This window comes from Pygocentrus nattereri, chromosome 11 (genome assembly GCF_015220715.1).
Source record: "Pygocentrus nattereri isolate fPygNat1 chromosome 11, fPygNat1.pri, whole genome shotgun sequence".
NCBI lineage: Eukaryota > Metazoa > Chordata > Actinopteri > Characiformes > Serrasalmidae > Pygocentrus > Pygocentrus nattereri.
This window is the reverse complement of record NC_051221.1, coordinates 13,215,917-13,243,504: the sequence shown is the minus strand read 5'-3', so window position 1 is coordinate 13,243,504 and position 27,588 is coordinate 13,215,917. Positions and strand designations below refer to the sequence as shown.

The window sequence follows — 27,588 nt, the reverse complement described above, 5'->3', positions numbered from 1 at the left end:
ATTTTGATAATTACAAATCTGTAATTACACATATGGCACTTCTTTGTCTGTTCCAACTCATCAGATGTCAGAAAAAAATAGAGGAAAGGAAATAAAAGCCTGTCATTTTAAGGTATAGGATTTTGTTCACAAAAAAAGTTATCACTAAAATCATCAATAAGAACAAACAAGTGTTTTTGTTCAGATAATTTATGTTGGAAAAAGTAAAGATTCAATGTAAGACAAATGCCTGTATAATTTACAGTATGCATATATTATAATTTTGTTCCAAAGAAAAGACATCAGATCATAATTAGAGCAAGTACAGTGAATCACTGAATTCATTATTTTCTTGTCCTCTTGCACTCTGTATACAGAACGTTTATGTCTAAGAGTCCAAACCATTAACCCAACAGTGCTTTGTCACAATCATGATAAACGTTAACTCAACAAATCAATGCAAAGTGCTACTTTTATAATCTACAGTGTAGATGATTTAAATTACACAACATCATTGGGGTGAAAAAAACCTCCACTGGAATATCAGTACATTATCAGTCACACTGAAACTTTTTGAACACTTTTCTTTTTTCCTCAAGCACGTCTCATCTCCTATAAACCACAAAAAAGTCTTCTTAGGATCTCAGGGTACCAAAAAAAAAAAAAGAAAGAAAGTGTGAGAAGCAGTAAAACACTGACATATTTCACCAAATAAAGTATGAGCCATGATTACATGAGAAGACCCACCAGATAACAAAGCATCAAACAGCTTCAAGCCATAATCAGCACTTCACAAAACATCACTTCAACTTTGCCAGGCGTGTAACACCATGGGAAATCCATATAAAGTCCATTTTATCAGCCGCTGTTTCATTGCAGCACCAAAATAATTGGTCAGGTGTTATGATTCCTGAAAGGGGCTCTGAAACACCTGCTCCAGAAGGTCATGGAAGCTCTGATTTAACGTTCCAGTCTGTCCATCATCTGCCTGAAGCTTTACAGTGCTGCGATCTTGCTTGCCTCTCGTACTCCACTCAGATAAGCGCCTGTTACTGTCTGAGGAAAGTGCCGGTTTGTAGCCTGTAGAGTGAGAAATACAAAGAAGCACAGTTTATGTTAAAGGTAAATGCACCAAAACAGAACAAATAGCTGTAGAGAAATCTGATCAATTTTTCGACATTTCTGCACAACTCAAATCATTATGATAAAACTGGTCCCACGTGGTTCCTCCTGTCAGAATCTTTCACAGTGGAAGAGCTTAATGCCTCTAAAAGCTACTTCAGGAAGCTGTTACAGCAAAATGATGTCCTATTGTAGTACTGATGATCGGTTTAGGCCTAAAATATATCATTTAAATACTCTGACGGTAGAGAGGTCTTAGGACAAACTAGTTGCCAAGGAGATGTTTTCAGACTACCACAATATTAACATCAACATTACATATTAAAACCCAGAAGTGTAGGTTCTCTATTCATTTATTTTAATTGTCCATTTTATAATCTTTTTCTCTTAGAATTAAACAAACTGTTTCATTAAGTCTTTAAGACTGATCTACAGGGTGAGTCAGAAGACACAGGTCACCGTTTTATTTTATTTTTTATTTTATTATCGACTTTTATCTCTGGGGTCATCTCAAACAAATTGTGTATGCTGAGAAAATCCGCAACAAACACCACCTTCAGCACCGCATCGTGGAGGCTTGTGACAGCATAAAAAATAAAATAAAACCGTGTACTGTGACTTTTGACTCACCCTGTACATCTGCTAATAATTAACCCTGAAGATCATGGAGACTGCTAATCACCACATGTACTTATTTGCACTTATAATGCAGTATATAGCATTATCAAACACTAAAAAGTCATGAAGCTGAAGTCGCTTCTTATTCACCAGATTCATGTTCTTATTTTCTCATTCCACCTTAAAAGGTGCAGCAGTTACATTTTGGCACCATTTAAGGTGGAACACGAAAATTCGAACAAGAAGCTGGCAAATGAGAAGCTGACTTCAGTCTTGAACGTTGAGAGACAGTTTATAAGAAGCTATTTTACTTTTGGGAAAAAGTTTCCTGGCAGAGATGCGAGAAAAGCGGCTATAGCTGAACTAAAGCTTAAAGCACAGCAAAGTGAGTCGAGTTTTCGTTTATATTTTTTAGCCTAAACTAGCACATTAGCACATACTTAGACATATTTACAGCCAAGATGGTAAAGCATTACTTCAATCAAATACACATAAAATATTGTGGCTCCCAGGGGGGTTTGATTTTTGTTTAAAAAGGACACAGGTCTTCTTAACATTTGGGTGGTGACCCCTGGGCTATATAGAGAGATATACAGAGGAAGAACTGAAGCTGTAGACAAAAATCAAATCACTTGAAGGAGGCAAGTTATCATCATCATCTCAGACAAGATCCAAACTGATGTCAAAGGGTACATTTGTTGGTAGTTTGTGCTCATTCCTTTACTGCAGGTCCAGAGCTTTGCCATCTACTTTATGTAGTATGTTCCAAATCTCTAACAGGCTTTGTCAAATCTATAACCCCAGTGAAACTTGAACGTTCTGACAAATGCAATGGCTGCCAAATGGCCCCACTGAGTTAAACGGGCTCACCTCGCCAGCGAAGAAAACTTTGCCTTGAATATCTTCGGCGATGATGTCATAGGCCTCTCCGCTGCCCCCTGTCTTCACAAAGCTGTAGGACATCTGCGACCACATGTCTTTACTCCAGTGTGTGATGAAGTACTTCAGTGGATCTGGAACCTCCTAGAACATTACAGAGGTTAAATGTCTCAGTCTCCGATTCTCACACTGCTGCACATTCTGACAGCCTCACAGTAACCAATCATGCAGATCTTTCTTCTTGATTATGTTCAAGTGTCTAGTTAAGGTGATATGTAAACAAAGTCATTTAGAATGGCGTGAGATGATGCATTACAGAGAAACTTACTCAGTAGACAAGGATTGAGAAACACTGGCCTACAGCACAAATGTTGCCTTTTTATTCACTTTCCAAAGCAATCACATGAACCTACATCATGTTTTCTGAGTTTTTAATATGCAATCTTTTTCTATTGCTTATTTTATTTATGTATTTATTTTAAATATTTATTTATTTTGGCTTTTTTCCACAGTTTAATTTTCCTCCAATTTGTTCCTGTCCAGTTTGAGATTGTCATTGCTGCAGAACGGCTGAATCTGATCCAGCTTCTCCCACGTTGTGTTTTAATTGGTCTAAACAGCGTATATAACTTTTTTTTTTAAATTGCTTTTTAAAGGTCTTACAACACAAATACAAAACAAAACATTTACAGACAAAACTACTAAAACAACAACTACAAAATCTTCTTTCGGCTGCTCCCATAGGGGTCACCACTGCGGATCATCTGCCTCCATCTTGCCCTATCCACTGCCTCCTCTACTTTTACACCAACCATCTCCATGTTCACCTTCACTACATCCATAAACCTTCTCTGAGGTCTACCTCTTCTCCTTCTGTCCGGCAGCTCCATCTCCAAAATTCTTTGACCAATATATCCACTATTCCTCCTCAACACATGTCCAAACCATCTCAACCTGGCCTCTCTGGCTTTATCTCCAAACTGCTCCACCTTCACTGTCCCTCTGATCTGCTCATTTCTAATCTTGTCCAGCCTTGTCACTCCCAACGAAAATCTCAGCATCTTCATTTCTGCCACCTTCAGCTCAGCCTCCTGTCTTTTAGACAGAGCCACAGTCTCCAAACCGTACATCATAGCAGGACGCACTACTGTCTTGTAAACCTTCCCTTTCACTCTTGCTGCTATCCTTCTGTCACACATCAGCCCTGACACCCGTCTCCACCCACTCCATCCTGCCTGCACCCTCTTCCTCACCTCTTTTTTGCACTGTCCATTGCTCTGGATGGTTGACCCAAGATATATGAGGTCATCCACCTTTATGACCTCTACTTCTTGCATCTTCACCTTTCCACCTGCCTCCCTCTCATTCACACACATGTATTCCATCTTATCTCTACTGACCTTCATTCCTCTCCTCTCCAGTGCAAACCTCCACCTCTCCAGATTCTAAAAACAACAACTACAAAATACGGCCTTATAATCATGAATCAATATACAAATAAAATAACATGAAAGGAAAAATAAATAAATAAAAATAAATAAAGATAAAATCAAGCAACATTTTAAAAATAAATAAATAAATAAAACACCAATAAAAATAAAAAAAGAGGGGGGGGGGGGGGGAGATGGGATTAATGTGCATTCAAGAGGGGGGATTACCAAAGTCCTTTGCGGGAAGCTGTGGGAGGGACCTGAAAAAGGTGATGAAAGGTGACCAGCACCTATAAAACTTGTCCACTGAACCCCTCAAACTAAACTTGATCTTCACGAGGCACAGAAAGAAAACAACATCCCTTAGCCAGAGGGAATGAGAGGGAGGACGGCGAGACTTCCAGCTGATAAGAATTCTTCACCTTGCCAATAACAGAGCAAAAACAAGAGATTCCTATTCTCGGGCTAGTAGCTAGTAGAGGGCAGAGACTCAGACTGCTGCATTAAAGACTGTTGAAAGAGTAGAGTATACAAAGTCCCAGCATCTCCCCAATTTGATCATATGAGAGAGGGTCGCAGCGAGAACACGTTGGCTTAACCTCCGGATAAATTTGTGCTAATTTAGCATTGCATAGATGAGCTCTATGAATAACTTTCAGTTGCATTATGTTTAGCCTTGCACAGGAGGATGAAGAGTTAACTCTAGCCAAAGCTTCAGTCCACCATCTCACGTCCAACACAAGTCCTAACTCTCCTTCCCATTTAGTATCGGCCTCAGAAATCTTTTCTTTATTAAGAGACAAAATCTTATTATAAAAAATACAAATAAGCTTTTCCTCAGTTTTCACAGTAAAAAAAGTCCTCCCAGGGGAGAGCTGGGGGACATTCCGGAAACATGGGAAAAAGGGATTGTGCACAGTGACGAACTTGGAAAAATCGAATATGCATATCTTGATGATGGTAGAACAGTGGTACACCTGATAAAAAGTAATTTGACGTCACTGCACAGAAACTAACAAAAGCACTGGGGTATAAGAGCAAGAAGCCAGAGTGGTGCTCCTGCTGTGTTAGCATGAGTGTCATGTGCACTCTGCGTTTATACGTGCTCACCACATAAGTGGGCCAATGCCCCTTGAGCAAATCAGTCTTGGTTCGCTTGTAAACAAATTCTGGTGTGGTTCGTTTGAAGCATGAACGCAATACACATCAAAGACAAAACAACTGGTCATCTCCTGTCTGCATAACTGCTTTGGTTGGTGGAAAAGACGACTTTCTGATGCCGTTTTGACGCATGCATGTCATAAGCGGTGAATCGGGAACTATAGAGCACGTAGTTTTGGTTTTAAAATGATGCTGAGGCATGTTTGAAATCATTATTACATGCTCGATATACCCATTTGATTTACCCAAATTATATTAATAAGATGTCACAGTTTCTCTGTTCTGTAAAAGCTACTCAAGGCTGTGTAACAGGGATTTCACAATGTTTCGCATAGCGCACAACCACAGTAATGCAGGGAGTTTCATGGCTTATTGCTCTAAAATTACAAGACAGATAAAAAAAAAAGACATAAATGAAACTGAAGAGCCCAAATAGAACAGCATGATTCAGAAAGCTGGGTGGACATTATCACACTTATTGTATGTCACAAAATCTGCCCAATCAGCTGTGACCTTTTACTCTCATGGTTTTTGTTGTTGATCTTTTGGTTTGATATGAAATATTTCAGTGTGAACGCTAAACAGACCAGAACTAAGATACAACAGTGGGTTTTTTTTTTCTGTTTTGGTCCCGATCCAAAATATATAAACGCACCCCAAGAACCTTCACCCTGGCTCATTACTTCCAAAACATACATGGCAATGGTGCACATTAAGATCAGCGTACCTGTTCCTTGAAGACTTCACGGAGGACGTTCATGCAGAGCTCAACCACTTCTCTCTCTTCCAGATCTCTGACCATGGCCACGCCTTCTCCGGTTATCACTGACATCAGCACGCATTGATCTCCCTGCAGGAACAGGTGACACACATGGCATTAAGAGCCAAGTCCACAGTACTGCTGAACAAATGTACACTCTTCATCCAGAGATCAGAGTGAGTATATATAATGACACATGCTACATTATCTTATCTCTGCTAAGTGCAGCGGCACACAATGTAGTGTAATGATCACTATATGCAAGATGTATGAAACTTGAGTCTCTTCTGATAAAAACAGCTGCCGATTTGGAGACACAGTGTTTTTCACAACACTTGGAATCACATGTAACCACATTACAGAGTTAAAACACATATGATGACATGAAAACATGTTTAACTACACTACACTGCTCATCTCAGTGGAGAGACATACTGCAAATTACAAATAAAATGGAAAAAGTAAAGATCGGTCCTTAATCTGACCTTCGGAGTCATGTCATAAAACACACTGAACAGTCCTCTCTTCTCTGGGCTCGGGGGAACATGACCAAAATAATCAGCTCCCCTGACTTTACTGTCCCAGAATCTATAGGGGAACTGCAGGGCGATCTGAAACAGAAGACACATCATCATTAGCCAATGTCCACAGCATAGGCACCTACTGTGAGAACAACATGAAACATTTTGAAAAGGTCTCGATAAGGAAGACAATTAACTATTAGAACACCTGTGTGAGGATCTATTACGGCACAATTTAAAATGGCCCATATTCTCTGTTTTCCTTTTTGCTTTTTCTTTCCTTGAGATCTGCTTTTTTTACATTTGTGTGGTTTATGTACCAAAAACAGTTATGAATCATTTACATCTCTTTATTCCTTAGAATTAAGCTGTGCCTTTAAGACTGATATATGTAAATGAGCTCTGTCCTGACTGGCTGCCCTCAATCAAAAAGCAGTCTAGGCTGAAACATTCCTTATAATGTCTGTGTGTAAATGGGAGGGGCTAAACTGCTGTGGATATATTTGCATATCGCTGTTGTCGGAAGAAAACCTTGTCTCTCCATTTTTGACATATTTTGATCTACTAAACATACATAAAGATCTACTGTCCTGTAAACAGCCCTAAAGAAATGTCCCAAAATTACTTGGACACAAAGTCTGGTTCTACTGACTTACCTTAAAAATAAAGTATGTTTTTCCTTCTCCTGTAAAGCTAACAATTAAAATGAATTAATTTTGGAGGTTTTCTTCCAACAGCAATGATAAGCTGGTTTTAATGACATTACAGAATGGACTGTTTTTGCAGCTCGTGTCCATATATGGGCCATATATTTCGGGAAGTGAACTGTATATTTTGAAACTTTAACGTTTAGTCAATATTACACTCTCATAAAAAAATATGATATGGGCCCTTCAAACATAAATAAATAAATTAATTAATTAAAAGAAAAAGAAACTACTTGTGCTGTAGTTGTAATCCAATTCATTGGCTATGGAAAATATATCTTGTTTTTTATTTTTTTAATATTTCCTGAAAAAAAACTTTAATATAAAAAGAGAATTACATCTTTGGCATGTTCCAGGTTTTTAGACCATTTTTTTTGTTTTAAGTCTTGGACAATATTATACTGTTAAAAGACACTCCACTCAAATTTCATGTTATGAATAAGATCAGATGCAAGCTGTGTCCAAAAAAATGACCCCTTTACCTTCTCTATGATGCCTGCACCCAAACTGTGAATGGCTTTGAGCTTCCTGTCTGGGAGAGGAGGGTTGAACTGGATAACATTCTTCTGGAGAAGAGCTAAAGGAACCGTCACCAAGACCTATGAAACAATGTAAGAATTTGACTCCATGCAAAAACATATCTGTGGGTAAACAGTTAGAACCAGAAAAATGACTGCTACTTATTTAAATTAAGGAGTGTCCTGTACCTTCTGAGCAGTATACTGGGTTCCGCTTGAGGTGGTGACTTTCACAACATCTCCTGAGTAATTAATGGACTTCACCTATATAAAGATGCTTCATTCAGTTATATAGGATTTGTCTTTTTTCTTTTGCCAAAAATAACACAACCTCAATCCATGCCCCAATAGACACCAACTTGAACTTGAAATTGAAGTCAGTCACTGTTCACTAAATAAGCACAAGAAACCTACCGGCCTCTTGAGGTGGATGTTGAGGTCTTGGGCCAGTTTGTGCAGCAGAGTGGAATAGCCCTCGGTCAGAAGGGTGTGGTCTCCAGAGAACTGGGCAAAGAACTCGTTATGATCCCATGATCGTGCCGACACCTCCAAAACAAACAGGCAGCAAATATAAAGGACTGATTTAGTGGCACATGTTTTTATGGATTGTTTAAGAGACTCCTACATAGTCATGACAGATCAGTAGCTACTGGAAATGCGTTGCCATGGTAATGCAAACATCTTAGAGGGAAAGGCCACCGATTTCTCTACATTTTTGCACAACAAAACCATTTAGATGTAAACAAACACATTCAGAAAGGTCTGATGTGAAACAAAAACTGGATTCTTCTGGAGAACTGTACCAAGTCAGAATTATCCTCAGTGGTGGTGATGGGAACCGAATGTCTGAAGAGTTTAATGCCTCTAAAAGCTCCTTTACTTAAAGTTACTTGATGAACTTGTTACAAACACACTGCTTGACGTCAGAGACATTGTTCTACAATAGTTTTTGTAAGGTCTTGGCCTAAATGTGTTGTGTTATGTTATACAGAGAGGCAAAACAGTCCACAAAGATTTATTATTGTGAAATTTACATATAAAACTCAATTATCCACAAAAGAGCCATGAATCAATTAATGGTGGAAACGTAAAGTGTTGTAAGGCAAAATAGCACCTAAGAAAAAAAAGTTACTTCATTAGACTTACCACTATTTTACAATTACAGGGGTGATGGTGGGAAAAATTCCTGAGCCTGAACTTTTTTTCTCTGCTCGGGAGGTGAGCAGGGTGGGGGTGCTATGTATGCGACACACTTAACACATAACTTGTTGGCCCCTGGGTGCAGATATACGTCTATGTATAACCCTGATCTTCATTACTGTCAAAGAATTTTTGCTTTTGAATTAGTCCCTTCAATGGTAGATTGTGTTGAATTTTGTTGAAATACATGAACAACATTCAGACATGAGATAAACAAACCCAATATAAGCCTATATTTCAGAAGCTTGTGCAGATTACCAGAACTCTTGGGACTAGCAGGCCTGTTCATGAATCCATACCTGTTTTTAACTAGTCACATACCTTATTGCTTCTATAGCATAGGAGACTACAGATACTACATCCATACCAACAACGGTCAGCAGGTGGCAATATCAACACTCCAAAGTAAACTAGGAATTGATTAGTAGCCTAACCATTGACTAAATGACATGAATATTTCTTTTAAAAATATAATAGCAAACTATGCACCATTTATTTTAAATATTTTAAAACAGTTACAGTGCAACAAACTCATAAATAATACTACAGCCCTAAAATTACTATTCAGTTCCATTTTCCCCTTAATATAGGTATCAATTTGTTTGGTCAAAACAAGTCCCGCCCGCCCTGTTTCTGACTGGCTTAATGGCTAGTAGGCTCGGCCTTGGTGTTGGTTACAGTGAAACCTGCGCATGTCAGATCAAGAGAAGTGTCAGATCCTATGGTCAGATCACTAGGCCAGGGGTCGGCAACATGCGGCTCTTTGATCCCTCTGATGCGGCTCAGCTTTTGAAAATAATTCATTTAATTAACGTATATTATTTTTGAGACTTGTTCGGGCGGAATATCACAAACGTCCGGTATTTAGTTTCGGTTCACTTGACTGACATGTCGGCGTCGGCGTCGTCACCCCAATTAACATCAACAGTACATATAAAAAGAAGTGTGGTGGTTTTGGATTTTAAATAAAATGTCTGTTTGTGTTCTAGATATTGTGATCCCTGATTCCTACCCCTGTAAAGAAATCAGACTAGGTAAGTTTCTCTACAAAGCACCATTTCACATTAAACCTGAATGACTGTTTACATTTACAAGACTGAATTATGCAGAAATTTTGCAGAAATAAAATCTGTGAGATTCCCGTTTGAGCTGATGTTGCTTTGGTCTGGTAAAGCGATGTTTCTCTTGTCTTACACACCTGGTCCAGGGTGCTGGCGCAGGCGTACTCCAGATTGCTGAGATGGAACTGAAGTACTTTCTCTTCCAGTTCGCTGAACTGAATGCCTGATTCCTGCAGAAACGTCTTATACACTTCCTGAATCTTTTCTGAAGGAGAGTGAAAATAAACAAACGAGTAGAAAACTACAAACAGAAAAATAATAATTATATATATATATATATATATATATATATATATATATATATATATATATATATATATATATATATATATATATATATATATATATACATACATACATACACACACACACACACACACACACACACACACACACACACACACACACACACACACATATATATATATATATATATATATATATATATATATATATATATACACACACACACACACACACACACACACACACACACACACACACATAGGCAGTATAGTCTTTAATGTGACTGTCTAATACAGCGTCATATACAGAGATTTAATAAGAGGTCGTCACAATGCAAGACATCTTTAGTAAGTTAGATTTTGTTTGGTTACGGTAACTTTTGGTGCTCTTCCTCACTTATGGTGCTGGAAATGACTCTAGTATAATCACAATTACATTTCTTACTACTTATGCACTTCATATGTCTTTGTAACAATCCTGACAAAAGCCTATCTGAGGTGCTTGATCCCAGGAACAGTATAAACTGTATTATCTACTGCTTTTATTTTTCCGTTTGCGTAAAGCACTTTGAATTGCCACTTTTTTCTTTGAAACACACAGTACCTCCAAGCGGAGCGTCATGGTGCTGCGTCTTGTCTTTCCTCCACTCAGAGACGACATCCAATATGGCATTGAAGTGAAAGTCCATGCGCTTATCTATGGCAGGGTCAGTGATCTGGCCACCCTCCTGGATCAGGTCACACCGCTCACGCAGCTTATGCATCCTCACACCCAGCTAAACACAACAGCAAAGTCTGTCATGAGGGAGTGCATGTGCTAGTAACAGTAGTTATGATAACATGCAGACTGTTATATAGTAGAGCTGCTTAAGCAATATAACTCGAGAGGGAGTGCGTTATCGCGGAATAACATCACGCCTGTGATTTGGTTGCAGATCATCACAGCCCTGATGTTCTAGTGATAACACACAACCTTGAGTGTTCTACTGCTTTTATAGAACAGTTAAATAAATAAAGTAAGAAATTAATAAACTGGGTAGTGAACGTGGAATTTAATATATGTTTTAATGTCATCGGTTCCTTCTGCCAAATTATAGTTCCTTAACAAGCAGCTTGTTGCCACGTCAGAGTAACAAACTCCGCCCATTTGCTGCACAGTCTGCAGTTCGTTCTCCAGCTCCTTACTCTAAAGTCCCCAACTGTCGTCACCACTGAGCAGCTTTTTGTTCTTTACTGGGTCAGTTTTATGGCTCTGTCTGATGTGGTCAGACTCTGAAGATCAGACGACCCGATTGGTGAATGGTATTCGGTTCATTTCTGGCTGATTCCAGGTTGTTTAGCTGATCTTCTGTTACAGCTGCTGACTGAAAAGCTGCTCAGTGGTGATGACAGTTTGGGAATTTAGTGTCGTCTCGTCTTCAGAGTCTGACCAAATCGGCTGTTGGTCAAATGTGATGTTAAAAGTATCCGTTTTCTGTTTGTGGCAAAGTAAGAAGTAAAAATGTTCAAATGACTTCAGCGTCTCCTACAGCTGTCAAACTCGTTGCTTAGCAACGGTGTCTCAGCGATGCGATAGCGTTTGCTGTTATTTCGCTATAACTTCAGGGGTTTTTCACACAGTTAGAACACTTCTCAACCAATCAGCTGCCATGGACGGAACTAACTATTGTATAAGACAACGCCAATTATGGAAAAATCTTCACTTGATGCATAATTTTTCTCAAAAACAAAGAGCGAAAGTGTTCATACCAAGATCTCTAAAAAAACAAGTTTATGAAATTGGTAGTGGTGTAATAAGAGCCCAATTCATAACTGAACGTGTGCTGCATTAGACTTTTTGGACTATTTTTATTTATTTTTTGTTTGTTGTTTATATTTATGTTCATATGACTGGCTTAGCTAAAGGAAGGGTTTAAGTGGGTGAGGATGGGAAGGATGGGTGGGAAGGGTCTTAAACAGATGTTTAAGGTCAAATGTTTGATGTCTCGTGTTGCTAAATGTACTTAAAGACCAAAAATACAATATTTAAAACAAAACCAAAAAAAAGAAAGAGATCAAACTCTCTAAGCTGGTCTAACGATACACACACACACACACACACACACACACACACACACACACACACACACACACACACACACACACACACACACACACAGTCATTTTCACAGACTGCAATACGCTACAGAAAGTGTATGAGGTGAACAGCATCTACTGGTCACTCAGATGGGTCTCTGCATAGTGGTTATACACTGATTAATATAACAAAATAAATTCTAGAAATATTTGTTATTTCCTAGAATAGATTACCTCACAATTGTTAGTTGCAAGAACAGTGAACAGACAGTGTACACTTACATATTTACTTATAGTACTGTGCAAAAGTCAGAGACCACCATACATTTCCAGTTAAACCTGCCATAACATTGACCTGGTAGAAAAAAATTTTTTCCCCATCAGATAAACAGCATTGAAAGCTTTCATCTTTGAGAGGCAGGAGAAAAACAAGCTGCTTCACATCTGAAAACATCCAAGGGTGTTTCTGTCCATCCTTCCACTGTGAGAAGACCACTAAGCACTACAAGTCTGAAAGGATGTGTAGCTGTCAAGAAGCTCTTACAGAGAAAGGGACACGCATCAAACAAAGCAGCTGCTGGTACTCTAGGACCACCCCAGAGTCCAGACCTCAACATCACAGAATATGTTTGGGATTGCTTGGATGGTGAGAAGCAGAAAACGCAACAAACTTCAAAGACTGAACTTTGGAGGTGTGGAAAAACATCCCTGCAGATTCTTTGAAAAATGGAAATCAATCAAGTCTCCTGAAAGAAATGGAAGCTGTGATAAAGGCGAGGAGTGGCCACTTGAGGCATCTGCATGATATTCTGTTAAATATGTTTTCTAATTTTTCCTGATACCGCTAAACAAAAAGACCATTCTGACTGGGAATTAAATGAATGACATTTGCACAGAATATCTTTTGGTAGCATTTGCGATCCTACTGTTTGTTTATCAATGTGTGTGTCTCCCTCACCTGTTCACACATTAGAGCGATGGGATTATTGACACAGCCGTTAACGATCTGAGCCCCTCTCCCCACAGTGACGCCCAGCGAAGAGTCATCCCAAACTCGCCCTCCTATTCGCTCCCTTGCCTCCAACACCACTACCTAAGATCCAATCACAACAGCTTAGGAGAAAACTTCATCATCAGTGAGGATGTGTTTAAATTTACAAAGCTGTGTTTATACAGATCAGAAAGACAAAAACAAACTAACAAAAAAACACAAGAATACAATCAAAAGATGCGTCACTTCCACTACTGGCCCAGTGTGACATTTTAAACATCTTCAACAGCCCTCAAGACTAAATGTTCTCTGGAATATTCCATCCTTCTGGTGTATACCTGAAGTAAAACTGGATGTAGTGTAATATTATTCCAACTATTATATATCTCAATGCTTTATGGTTAGAATTGCACAAAGCAATTACATTAACCTCTTAATATCCGGGGTATATTTTGTTTTTTCCTTCTGAATATGACCAAATCAGAAGGCAAGTTATTCAGTAACTACATGAAATAAATGCAAATGTTTATTTTATTCATTTTTGTTTTGTAAAAGCTCCCATCGAATGAACGGAACGTGTTTTATGATCACACATATTGCTAGATGCTTACAGTTTACTGCTGAAAGCCAAAAATCGTAGACGCTCTTTGTTTTATTTTATAAAATACATTTATACAGAGCAGATCACTGAAGAGACGCCGTCTGTTTATAGTTTATAGGCCAGATTTGTGGAAAAACGGGTCGACAGTAGAAAAACAAACTGAGTTCAGCTTCTTTTATTATAAGGGTTTAAAATGACATCACCGTCTATTTGACTGGAAAGAGACTCTTTACGACGCCCACCTTCTGAATGTAGCTTATGAAATATGAAAGTTATGAAGTGCGTTTTGGAACCACTGATGGTTCCAAGAACTTTAAGAGGTTAACAGCTTTATAGGACTAGTAATGCACAGTGCCGTCTTCACTAACAATTTAAAGGCCAATAACATGGCCCAAAATATGACTATCAAAAGCCTGGGTGTTCAGATACTGCCTACCCTTACTGCTGTGTTCATGTGCTGTTAACCAGACTTAATCATAAAATCTAACTGACTTGCATGCCAAAGTTCTGAAGCTGTCTAGCAGCAGCGAGTCCTGAAGGTCCTGCTCCAATCACCAACACCTTCTTCTGCAGACAGTAAAGGACAGAAAGAGAAGATTCATCCACAAAAGAATGTTCAGTGCAATGTACATCAGAGCCCCTCTCTGCATTTAGAAGGAACATAAATCATGCAAAAAAAAAACAAAAAAAAAAAAAACACACACACATTAGTGGTTGTGGTCAGATGGCGTTAGTATGAGCAATCAGAGCAGGCAGCAGGGCAGGGCTGCCAGTGTTTATAGAGAAGAGGTCTTTAATTAAAATTCAATAAGGTCCAGTTAGAGAAACCTTCCTGAAGCAAAGCAGATGGGACCAATTTCATGAGGAAAAACATCACTCTTGACCAGGGCTGTTCAATCTTATCCACAAAGGGCCGGCGTGGCTACAGGGTTTTCACTCCAAACCTGATTATACTTGTTTAATTAGCCAGTCTTAGTTTTCCATCATTTCAGCAGGTGACCTCCTGCTTTGCTGGAGTTAAAATCTGTAGCCACTCCGGCCCTCTGCAGATAAGGCCGGACACCCCTGATCTGGACCTTCTGGAGGTGCTAGATACATCACTGAATGTTAATATGAGTAGCAGTCTAACCAGTTTTTACTCAGTGTCAGTTGTTAGAAATGAACAAAGTGGCGGAGGCTCTATGGCAGGTTCAAAATTCCATGTTTTATCTTGGACTTTCAAAATAAATCCCTAGCAGACATTAGCATTATTGTAGAGGCACTTTTTTGACAGTTTTTATGGCCTAAGGTGTGGAGATAGTGACTAACAGCCACAGTTCACCAATGAATTAAATATTACAAACATAAATGTGAGAAAAGAAAGAAAAGCAAGTTTAGATCCGAGCAGAAACGCAGAAGTGAGCAATAAGGATAATTAATTGAATGCAGCCAAAGAGGTCAGAAACCTGAGTACCCTGCAGTGCACCAGGACTGAAAGTAAAGTGTGTAGGAGGGAAGTTGATAGCATCAGCAGTTGGCACAAAAGTAGAAGACTCAGACTCACGTTGTGGTAGGGCTCTGGCAGCAGAGGCCGTTTGGCCAGCAGCGTTCCGGTGTTGATTAATCCTTTCCGGGTCATGAAGTGCAGAACTCTGTTTAGCTCTTGCACGCAGCGGATTCTCACCAAACCCCGCACGATTACGTGAGGCGCACACTTCTGCGGGGTTAAAGCCTCCTGCAGAGTCAACATCAAAAATAAATGATTCAGAAAGACCGTGTCATGTGTTTCACAGTAATACACACAATCACTGCCACATCGAGACACAAACTTTATAGAAGGAAAAACATTCTTAATTTTAAAAGGGCTCAGACTCTGTTTGTTCTTGTATTTCATCAGTTTCCCTGAGATCCAGTTCATACACCAAAACCAGTCATAATTCATTTTAACATTGTCTTTTTGAAAGGTCTGTTTTTCCTCAGAGTTAAACAGGCTGTTCTGTTACCGTGTCTTTACAGCTGATATATGTAAATGAACTCTGTTCTGACTGGCTGTCCTGTATTTTGCCTCCTTCAAAAAGCAGCCCAGGATGAAACCCTCCTTATAACTTCAGTGTGAATGTGTGCCGTTCGGCTGACAAAGGGGATGTATGAAACTGCATTAGTTCTCATAGCATGATCAAAACAATAAAATCAAAATGAGATATTTAGATATTTAATGCTTTACCTTTTGAACTTTTTATTTTTTTGTAAAGATCAACTAATTCTAAAATTGAGGCCTGCAGCACATTCCAAAAATGTTGAGATAGTGGCAGAGGCCAAAAACCAGTATCAAATGCCCATATGACAGTATCAAATGCCCAAATGCCAAATGCCCACACACACACGCACACACACACACACACTTACACACACAGTGAGACTAATCCACTTTTGAATCCCAGGAGCTCACACTCTCTCGCTCTACTGTACGTGCCCGGTCCTGTTGCAGACTGCACCTCAGGACCCTGCAGGGAGCATGCCTTTGGAAATGTATGCATCTGCACTTTCCACTCAGCTTAATGGCCAGTGGAGTCAGTTCTAGGCTCTGGGGAACACAGTGGTGGAAAATATAGCTCCTCCTGTCAGAAACCTACGCAGAAGCTTAGTCCCACTGCTACACTCAATTGGCATATGCCTGAGACGCTGTTGCTGTAATAGATGGAAACAAGGCCATGCTGCGCAATGGGAGTTAAAACAAGTAGAGTGCTTATTGAATTCTCTCCTCTACTGTTAATGGCTGGTTAAAGAAGACAAACTTCACTCTTCTCTAATAACTAAATACATTTCCTTGAAAAGACAGCTGTGAAGAAAAATGACACCTTAACTCCGTCTTTGTACGATGTGTTTTACCAGGTCATTTACTCTTTTGGAAGAACAGCTACTTTTTCCGGGTATTGTTTTGCATATTAATGACCACTGCTCTCAGCGTCCGTCTCAGAAAAGAGGGCAGAACAGGTGTAGCTTTTTGCGGTGGTTGAGAGCTCTACAATGGCTGCCATAGACAACAGTGAATAGAGACTCTACAGGTTTGACTTTAGGTCTGTTTACATTAAAATAACAGATACACTCAATAAATCGTGAACACATGCCAGCCTAGCCATGTTTACCCCAGAACCCTTTGAAAACTGGTGTTTATGTGGTAGCCCCTCTAAGATAATGCAAGTTTCCCAGTAATAATGATTTGCCTTTTATGTTACTATCAGGCTAACAGTACTGATTGTTGCCGTTTACAGCTCCCTAGATTCACTGCAGACATCTGGAGCAATAAGCAATTTTTTTTCCCCATTTACCTTATGAAGCAATCAGTGTTCTTGCAACTTTACACCGACACCTATTGGTGTGGGTGATACGAGCGTCTTTACTGCATCCATCACTATGAAGACCCTTTCGTGATGCAAAGAACCCTTCGAATGGGTTATTTGATTGTTCATGATTCAATATAGCACCATTTTCATTGCTAAAGAACCCATGAAGAACCATCTTTAAGGGTGTACCTATGCCTTTTTAAGTTACTCCCATAGTTGTTGACTGACAGCTGTGATATGCACGATTTATCCAATAACACTGTAAATACTGTGACTGGAAAGTAGGGGAAGTGAGCTCAGGATGGGGATGTGAGATTGGGGGCACCGCAGCACAAATAATATTACTAGAATAACATGGGGAAAAGTGTCTAGCATAGCCTCAGCAGCTTTAAACAACAAGCTTGCAAATCTTTCTATGGCAAGTTTGGTTCATACAAGCCTATGAAGTAACTTGAGTCTTTGGCTATGTTCACATTTCCAGGCTGAAGTGGCACAGATGTGATTTTTTGCCTTGATGTGACTGAGATCTGATGTTTTCAGGGCTGTGTGGACACAAATCTGATCTTTTCAAATCCGACCTGAGCCACTTACATACGTGGTCCTAGATTGGAAACGTAGCCAATTCATGGCAACGCGACCATAATGTGACGCTCAGATCAGAATTCATGTACTTTTTCTCCTTCGTCTAGCTCCAACAATGAAGCTGAGAGCTGATCAGGGTTAATGATCTTCTCAGCGAAGCTCGTTCTGCTCATTAGTTTCTGCTGATGCATGCGATTCATTCATGTGACATTACTGAGTAGGAAGTGCCCATGAGGGTCATTTCAGGATGCCGGCTCGTTCACATTAACTACAGATTTGAGTCACTTACCCAAATGAGCGTGAACCATCGTGTCAGAGAGATCGGATATGAGCAATGAGGCTCCTAATTTGAATGCAGCTTTTGTCTCAGGCAAGTCTAAATCACGAAAGAAACTTAAAGACATGATAAATCACTTTATACAAAGCGTTTCTTTGTTCTTAAACACTGCATATTGCTCTTTTAAGTTACATGTTCTTTACTTCGGGTGTTGAATTGAATGTTCGATTAGTTCACAGAGAGCCTGTTAAAAATCACGACAAAGACTTTGCTGAATCAGTAACTAAAAGAAGTTTTGTTTAAATGTGATGATCCGGTTTTACTCAGTCCTGCCCATCAAAGATGTGAAACAGAAGCTGCAACAGACGACGCAACAGACGACGTTTATAGCAGCATTATGTGAGAACTAGAATTTTTTTGCACACCACCTGTGATTTTGGTTGTAAACCACTAAAATCACGAGTGCATTCTGAAGCATCTGTATGGCCGAGGGACTCGGAGTCAGATTCTGCCAGTGAGACACAATTCGGTACAACACAGTCAAAAAATACAATGAGAAAAACTAAAAGGCGACTTACAAGGTGGCATAATATTACAGGACTTCACATTACAGGAGGCTGTAAACTTTTAAGGCTTATTTTGCGAGAGATGAATTTATTCCTTTGCATGTTAGCCTGAAATGGGCCTGAGGTAAGATGACTTCAGGCATACATAAACACTCTGTAAGACGCTAATGGCACAGATAAGGTTACAGCCTATTTCTGTAGGCTTTCATGAATAACACTGGCACGGATGAACACTTCGCTTTCAGATTTTCATTGTTTTCCCCTTAGCCAAACTGTCTTGCATCCAATTCTCTCTTTCAGCTCTCACCAACAAGTAAAAGCCAGTCTGAGATTTCCTCTTGTCTGGTGTCTTGCTTGGTCTGCCTCTCTTTTTCTCTTCCTTGCTTCTCCGACAACATCTTCTGGTGAGGTCTTGTGCCCAATCTTCCAAAGTTACAAAGCACTATAGCAGGCATTCCGGGCCCCGAGCGACAACGATGGAGATGCTATTCTCACTATTCTAAGTCAGGGTACAATCAAAATGATTTTAAAGCTATTATTTTAAGGTAAAATCGTTACATTAGACTACGTTAAGAGCAGGCTGAGTGGGTGCTTTTGTTTAAGTGAGGCAGAGTACTTTGCTATATTTGACGCTCTACATATTGAGCAGCAAATCCCAACAGGATATAACAGGATATATCTCACATAGTAGATACAGTGATAATGTCGACTGGCAAGGAAAATGCCTTACTGTCTTCCTTAAAGACATAAAAGGAACAGCAAAGAAGTTAAATGTACACAATTTCTGCCCTTAACCCAAACATAGTCCATTAGCTAAGACACGTTTATTGCCTAAAGTTAGCAGTCTCAGGTAGCTAATAAGGAACTGAAGCTTTTACTCCATTAATTAGCTAATTTGCTAATTGCTACTGTGAGAAGTAAGATTTAGTACCTTGCAGTCTCTGTGCCAGACAGCCAGGATGAGGTTGCGCAGAGCAAGGTACATGGTGGGATCCCTGGAGAATTCTGGGAACTCATAGAGCTCGTCCAGCTCCATCATGTCTGGCCGCACGCAGAGAGCTTTTCCACACTCGTTGGGCTGGTAGAACGGCTGGAAGTATGGGCACAAACCTGGGACTAAACATGTACACACAGACACATGCATTAGGGCTGTATGGTGGTGCGCTTCCTACCAAACATCATCATGCATTAACATTAACATTACTCAATCCTGTATTTTGTTGGGAGAAAGTTATGTAAATCCAAATTCGCCCGTAAGGCTGCAACCTAATGCCACCAATATTACAAAAAATTCCATCCGTTTCCTGTTTATTGCAATCTTTTGTAAATGCATCACAGAGTATTATGGAGTATTTTTAAGTGAGCAATGCATTTACAGTAAAAAAAAAAAATAATAATAATAATAATTTTTCATAAATAACTTTCATAATTTTTATGTCAACACTGTCAGCTGTTTGTTGCAGCCCTACCGGACAGACAGTGTGACCACAAGAATAAACTGATCTTTTCTGACTAACTCTGTGGCTGGATGTTGCGGCGCTGCTCAGGCCGTAGGTCACCATGTGAACTGGACGGACTCATGCCCACACAGTCAGGGTAGTAAGCGGTGAGGAAAGGATTAGCCGGACTCTCCTTGAACAGCGGCGGTAGAATCAGCATGGAGTGCCACCAACTGTCTGCTACACCAGCCACTCTCTGAGAGCGAGAGAGAGAGCGAGAGAGAGAGCGAGAGAGAGAGCGAGAGAGAGAGCGAGAGAGAGAGCGAGAGAGAGAGCGAGAGAGAGAGAGAGCGAGAGAGAGAGAGCGAGAGAGAGAGAGCGAGAGAGAGAGCGAGAGAGAGAGCGAGAGAGAGAGAGAGCGCGAGAGAGAGCGCGAGAGAGAGCGCGAGAGAGAGCGCGAGAGAGAGAGAGCGCGAGAGAATACGATTGTTTTACCACTGAACAACTACAATAATTGTGATGAGTACTACTATATAAGGTGCTTCAGAAATCAAAGCACAATTAAATTATTAGAAAATCTGCTCAGATATACGAGTTGACTCACCATGTCTTCAGGCTGAGAACACTGATCCGGTCCTTCACTCTACAGTGATGACAAATAACACAATTCATTTTCTACTCGTCACACATACAGTGTCTGATACAACAACAAAAATTCTTTAACACATATGCTGTTAAAAATAAAGGCTCCTAAATGAATTTTTAAGGGCATATGGGCATATAGTTCTAGGGGAAAGCTTTAATTGGTACAGAACTTTAAGTGAGAGTTGTTTGATATTTCAAAGTTTCTTAAAAACTTTAACAAACAGTTTTTTTAAGAACCATCCACTGAAAAGTTCTTACGGGCAAGGCTTCTGCTTTATAGAACCAACATCTGACATGCCCTAAACACTAGTTAGAGAACCACTGCTTTAGAGAACCAACAGTGGACCATCTGGAGAGCCTTGAGCATTGGCTCAAGAATCACTGTTTTGGGTAACAGCAGACAATCTAGGGGGACCCTAGGGACTGGTATGAGAACCACTGTTTTAGGAAACCAATAGTGGACTGCAGAGAGCCCCAAGCACTAGTTTGAGTGCCATCCTTTAGGGAAGCAATAGTGGAATGTCTGGAGAGCCACTGATTCTTGGAACCAACCGTAGACCATCTAGGGGTCCATGGGGACCTGTTTTCTTCAGCCATTGTTTTAGGGCAGACACAGTGGACCATCTGGAGAGCCCTGAGTATTGGCTGAAGAATCACTGTTTTGGGTAACAGCAGACCATCTAGGGGGCCCTGGAGACTGGGATGAAAAATACTGTTTTAGGGAACCAACAGTGCACTGTCTAGGGGCTGAATGAGTTTGAGTACCATCCTTTAGTGAACCAATAGTGGACTGTCTGGAGAGCTCGGAAGACTGTTTGGAAAGCTATTGTTTGTTTTTTGTTTTTTTTTTTAGAACCAACAGCAGACCATCTAGGAGGTCCTGGGGACCTGCTTGAGAGCCACTATTTACAGAAGACACAGTGGACCTTCTAAAGAGCCCTTAGCACTACTTTGAATGCTTAGGGAACCAACAGTGAACCTACTCAGGGATCTGGGCACTGGTCTGAGAGCAACTGCTTTAGGGAACCAACAGCGCTTCTATAGCTTCTTCCTTTTCCCAGTCACAGCAATGGAGAGATTAGTGCTTCTAATGCTCTGAATTCAGCTCAAGAAGGACTTGCTTTATAGCTGATAAGTTATATCAGGTGTGTGATGAAGAGGAACACTAAGTTTTTGCAGTGCTGGGCCCGGAAGGAACCCATTGTTATAGTACTGTTGTATAACGTTACTCCAAATAAGCCTTTTTGCTGCATTTATTTTTAAGAGCTCATAACACAACAATGTTTAATGTCATGAGAGTCAAACCAAGAAAAATCCAAATGAACTGAAAGGAGTGTGGATTGACACAGTTTCTTACTTTAATGTTGTTGAGCTTCATACCGCAGCGGTATGTTGCAGCAAGTGAAGCAGTTAGTTGAATCTCTTTAGTGAGCTGCCTCCACTTCCCACAGTCTGGCCTTGTGCACTGAACCTGAAGAAAGAGACCACACATATGAGAAAAGAAAGAAAGAAAGACCAGAAAAAAAAAGTTTTCAGTATGATTATGAAAGGAGTGGCTTCTAAGTTTCCAGAGTGGGTGCAAGTTTCATCTTTAATCTGCATTTAATCTGTTAATTTCCTACAGAGGACGACGGCAACACAGCACACCTCCAAAATTACCAAGGGTCTTCAAGCATTTCAAATGTTGAATGGCAGGGGTGCACGAAGTCTTTGGATTCTGAAAGACTAAAAGTACTACCAGCACTTCTTCATCTCTTCGGCATCTCTTACCCAGTAAGGGAGCTGTTGGTCAGCCATAAAGGCCTTCAGACTGGGCTCGCTCTTCCCGTTTTCCGTCCACAACCTCTTCCATGAGGTGTACTTCTCATAACCTTCCTTGTGACTTACAAAGCAAAGACACAAACGAAAGTCAGACTAACGTGGCTATAGATCTCTGACCTCACCATAATCCAATTTGAAATGAATAAATGAATTAGGAAATCACAAATTTCACCACAATTATATTTGATCTGATAATTTACAAGTAGTTCAGAATAATGTTTAAAATCACACTGAACACAAACGTGACAGGCGAAACCATTTGCATAATAGTGCAATATATGTACACCTTATTCTACTCCCTCATGTCCAGAAATGTGTGCTGTGTCGGTGCTGCACTGTCCTGTCTGTTTACTGTGTCTGATCTCTGTTTAATTTATTGTATTTATTATATTGTTTCTAGCTAAATGTTTTTGTTTGCACCCGATGTCTGCACGTTTGCACTTTATTGCACTGTGTTGTTCCTGGAGGAACATAAGTTCACTCCACTGTGTACTTGTGCATAGATGGAATGACTTCCATCTATCATAGGATCTTCCGCCCTGGTAAATGAAACCTGATATTTCTAATAATAGCATTGGATGAATCACAATTAAAACCATTATTAGACCACAAATAAATAAAATAAGAAACATTAAAGCAACATACCGTTTGTAACAATATTCCAACCGTTTTTCGTTCTGGATAAACTTTCCATGACAAGCTATTCACACACTGTGTGGTGCTGACGCAGTGAGATGTAGACCTCAGTCATTTAATTATAAAACTCCAGCTAAAACCTTTTTTTACACAGAAAATTTGACATATGCTGTAATGAACATATAATGTTTTAGCCAAATAAACTCAGTGCTGAGAGCTGTATTAATCTTTGCAATAAAGGCGTATGCTACTTATGATGTACTTGATTCATTCACAGGACACTATTCATTAGGATGTGTGGCCTGTGGGTCATTTTAAAAACACAGATTTCTTCACAGTAAAGCCAGATACTGGTCACTTATACATGAATGTGAACAGTCAAGGCTGAAAGTGAATCAGAGCCAAAAAAAAAAGAAAAAAAGAAAAAAAGTCAAAACTGAGCTGCAAGGCTAGAAAAGTGAACACCACTCAAGGTTTACTCAAACCTCACCTTCTGTAGTAGTGGTCGAAACACTCGTTACAGAAGTGCTCGCCACAGGATAAGTGGTACCAGCGGGATGTGTACCCATTTTTTGCACACCTTTGGAAGAGAAAGAGATCAGATCACCTCACAGCAACATCAACACCAAACCCAAGCTCTGAGTGAACGTGTGGCACCTTTCCGATGCGCTGGCGAAACAAACGGGGTATGTGGCAGGACACCCAGCCTTCTCACACTTCCTGAACTTCTTCTCCACCTGCTCCTCCTCCTCCTCTGTCTCTGGAGCTTTTCTTTTGGTCTAGGAAATCAGGACAGAGAAGTACAGTAGTGAAGAACAGCAGTGATTCCTAAACTACAGGTCTTTTTTTAATGCAAACCTCAGCTCCAGAGAGGCTGGGACAGTACACGAAGTGCAAATAAAAACAGAAAGCTGCAATTTTGAATTCTACCTTGATCTGTGTTTAAAGGGTTACTTTAACTTCATCTTCATTGTATTTTTGGAAATATACATAATAAATGGCTGCAGCACGATCCAAAAAAGTTGAATTGGGGCAATTTAAGACAACATCTTAAGGGGTCTCCCGAGCGTTGGTCCCTTCATCAGGAGATTGCGAGTTCGATCCCTGATGATGCTACAGCCATCTGTAGCCAGGAGTCCAAGAGAGCACAACCGGCCTCGCTCTCTCTGGGTGGGTAGGATAGCCCTCACCTCCCATTACTCAACGCGACGTAACAGAACTGGTGGTTGGGGCTTTCCTCCGAGCACGTTCAGCTGTCCAGTGATGATGCGTGAGCGGCAGTTTGAAAAGATGTGGTGGCACTTCACAGGTCTCGGAGGAAGCCTGTGCCAACATTCACCCTCCTAGCGTTGGCAGTATCGCACATTTGGGGGAGTCCTCACAAGTGGCTGGAATTAGAGACGACTAAACTGGGGAGAAATTGAGGTAAAAAAAAAACAAAAAAACAAAAACCCACACATCTTAAAGAGATGATATAATCATACATGTGTATAAAAGGAGCAGCCAAGACAGACCTATTCCTTTATCAGTAAGGATGGGTTGAGGCTTGCCCCATCATCAGGAGATTACGAGCTCCCTGGTGATGCTACAGCCATCTGTGGCCATGGGTCCATGACAGCACAATTGGCCTTGCTCTCTGGGCGGGTAGGTTGGCTAAAAGGATAGGATATACTAAAAGGGGACTGTGAAGACAATATTAAAGTTAAAGTTAGCTGGCTAAGCAAGAGATCCCACTTTATGAGCCCCAGGGATGGAATAAAAGCACGAATTTAAGACAGACAATCTATATGAGGCTGCATACACTGGCCTGTGCTGCCGGGGTGCTGGTGCTCCGTTTGGACCGGGCACTAGGAGCCTGCCTCGCTGAGCGCATGGAGCTGCTTTCCCCTGAAGAGGCATCCACGGTCACCGCCGATGCCGCTCGCTTTTTCCCCCTCGAGCGACTACAGGGTGCCGTCCCCCCATAATCTGTAGTTAAGACATGATTACAACAATAAAAGTCACTTTCTGTTAATACAGTCAGACAGGTGCCAAACAATAAGACACCAAGCCTACAGTCGGGACATATTGGTCACTGTTGTGACCATTTCGTCACAATGTGTCTGGATACGCTGCGACAAGCTTATTGCAGATAACCTCGGTACTTCGAGAACAAGGAACAACAGCATGTTTCCTTCAAAGAGAGCATAATCAGTCCTGTCCAACTGGATTTCGGGCGCTTTAAGTGACTGAAGTGCTGAATAAAATGATTTTTTGTCATAAACACTCAAAAATGATGTTCTTCAAGGGTTCTTTAGTAAAGAAAATGGTGCTATAAAAGCACCATCTGCATGATTAAAGGTTCTTTGCATTGTTAAATGGTTCTTCTCCAAATTGGTGGAGAATCTGCTGTAGACAGTCCGATATAGAACCGTTTTCAAAAAGGTTCTGAAGCATCTACAGCAGATTCTCCGTCAATCTGAAGAACGCGTTCACAATGCAAAGAGCTATTTAATCATGCAGATGGTTCTGCAAGTTCATGTTTCCATATAGAACCATTTTCTTTACTAAGGAAACCTTAAAAATCCACCTTTTTAAATTGCGTAGTCTTTCCATGTAATGGTTCCATATAGAGCTTGAGGTTCTAAATAGAACCACTGCTTTTACTAAAGAACCCTTAAAGAACATTTTTTTTAGAACTGTGTTGTTTTTGCATTCTATGGCTCTACATAGAGCTTGTGGTTCTAAAAAGAACCACTGCCTTTATTAAAAAACCCTTAAAGAACATTTTTTTAAAAAGTGTGTATTTTTTTCCATGTAATGGTTCCATGTAGAGCTTGTGGTTCTAAATAGAACCACGGCCTTTGCTAAAGAACCCTTAAAGAACATTTCAACATTTTTTTTTATTCTATGGCTCTATATAGAACCTATAGCTCTAAACAGAACCAGTGCCATTACTAAAGAACCCTTAAAAACATCTTTTTGTTAAAGTGTGTAGTTTTGCCATGTAATGGTTCCATATAGAGCTCGTGGGTGTCTAAACAGAACCAGTGCCGTTACTGAAGAACCCTTAAAGAACATTTTTAGGTGTGTCGTTCTTGCATGCTACGATTCTACACAGAACTCACAGCTCTAAACAGAACCACAGTTTGTCCGCAAAAGCCCTTGAGGAATTATGTCTTCGATCTGTGTACAAATCCACGATTCCTCAGAGAGGAACATCGCGGCGCGAGTCATCCCGATACCGATACACACCGTCATACCGCCCAGCCCCGGCAGCGAGTCTTCATTGTTCTGCAGCACAACAGAGGTCGTGAGCGATGGTAACGCTGACTGTCATCGCCAGTACGACCTCAGATATTAAAGCCAGCGAAACGTCAGCGCTTTATCATTACCGGTGGGCAAACATTAAAGGGGTTTATTACACAGCCGACAGCCGACTAGCGACATTTGTGGATTATACCGAACGAACCGCTCAGAAAACTAAGGCAGAGTCAGAGGCGCTAACCGGTCGGTAACAGAGCCCGTAAACAAAGCCCCTGTGCTCAGTGCCACTGACTGCGCTGAGCCCTGGCTGTGAGCTGAGAGGGCTGAGCAGCTCCGAGCGCTCGGACTGAAAACAAGCCCAGCAGAGCGGCAGCTCCGAGCACTCGGACTGAAAACAAGCCCAGCAGAGCAGCAGCTCCTCACTAACCTGCGTCCGAAAGCATCGACGGAGCTCCGCTGCTCTTCACCCTCACTCAGCGCCGCTGCCTTCCTTCAGACACTACAGCGTCCCGCTAACGAGAGAAGAAGGCTGGGCGTCTGTTTCTCCAACGCAGCCTTTAGTTTTTAACAAAAACTGAAGAAAGCCTGGACGACTCCAGACATTTAATCCAGCTTCCGTTTTTGCGAGCTGCAAAAAGCGTCAAAATAAAAGTCCACAAGTATGTGTAGTAAACGCTGTACATTCATGACAGGACGGTTACATACGTAGAATTTTTAACATATATATTTTCTTATTTCCATATATATACATATATATATACATATACATATATATAAATTTAGTAGCATGTAAGTCCCTGCATGTATAAAGAAATATATATGGTGATTTTTTCCAATTAATACACATTTAGAAAGCCATTTAAAGCCATTCCTGCGTCGTGTATATATGTACATTTAGATTTATTTTTGCGGTCTGACACACATTGCCATGAAGCAGAATATGAAGGGTATAAACAGGTCCAGCAGTGGCGAATGTGACTCCGTTCCAAGTCAACTGCCCTGATATATGAATTGATAAAAGTCATTTTTTCACATTAAGTATGAATTACACACAACCACACGTGGGTTTTCTGAATCTAAAAAAAAGAGACCAAAATAACGTTTGAACCCTTCGATGCTCCGTA

At 40.4% G+C, this 27,588-nt stretch overlaps 1 protein-coding gene across 1 annotated transcript; it reads right to left on the bottom strand.

Annotated features, from left to right (window-relative positions):
* Nucleotides 1-173: 173 nt before the first annotated feature.
* On the bottom strand, nt 174-27,086 carry LOC108435607 (lysine-specific histone demethylase 1B). Its single transcript, XM_037542980.1, has 21 exons — nt 26,892-27,086; nt 25,020-25,186; nt 23,876-23,997; nt 23,709-23,798; nt 22,532-22,643; nt 22,119-22,232; nt 20,721-20,759; nt 20,195-20,372; nt 19,609-19,793; nt 15,473-15,643; nt 14,422-14,496; nt 13,296-13,430; nt 10,866-11,037; nt 10,094-10,221; nt 8,110-8,241; nt 7,885-7,959; nt 7,660-7,776; nt 6,435-6,560; nt 5,917-6,039; nt 2,590-2,742; nt 174-1,059 (listed from the first exon to the last, which is right to left on the bottom strand). Exons 1-21 carry the CDS (start codon nt 26,905-26,907, stop codon nt 976-978), a joined length of 2,514 nt encoding a protein of 837 aa, XP_037398877.1. The 5' UTR covers nt 26,908-27,086; the 3' UTR covers nt 174-975.
* Nucleotides 27,087-27,588: the final 502 nt, after the last annotated feature.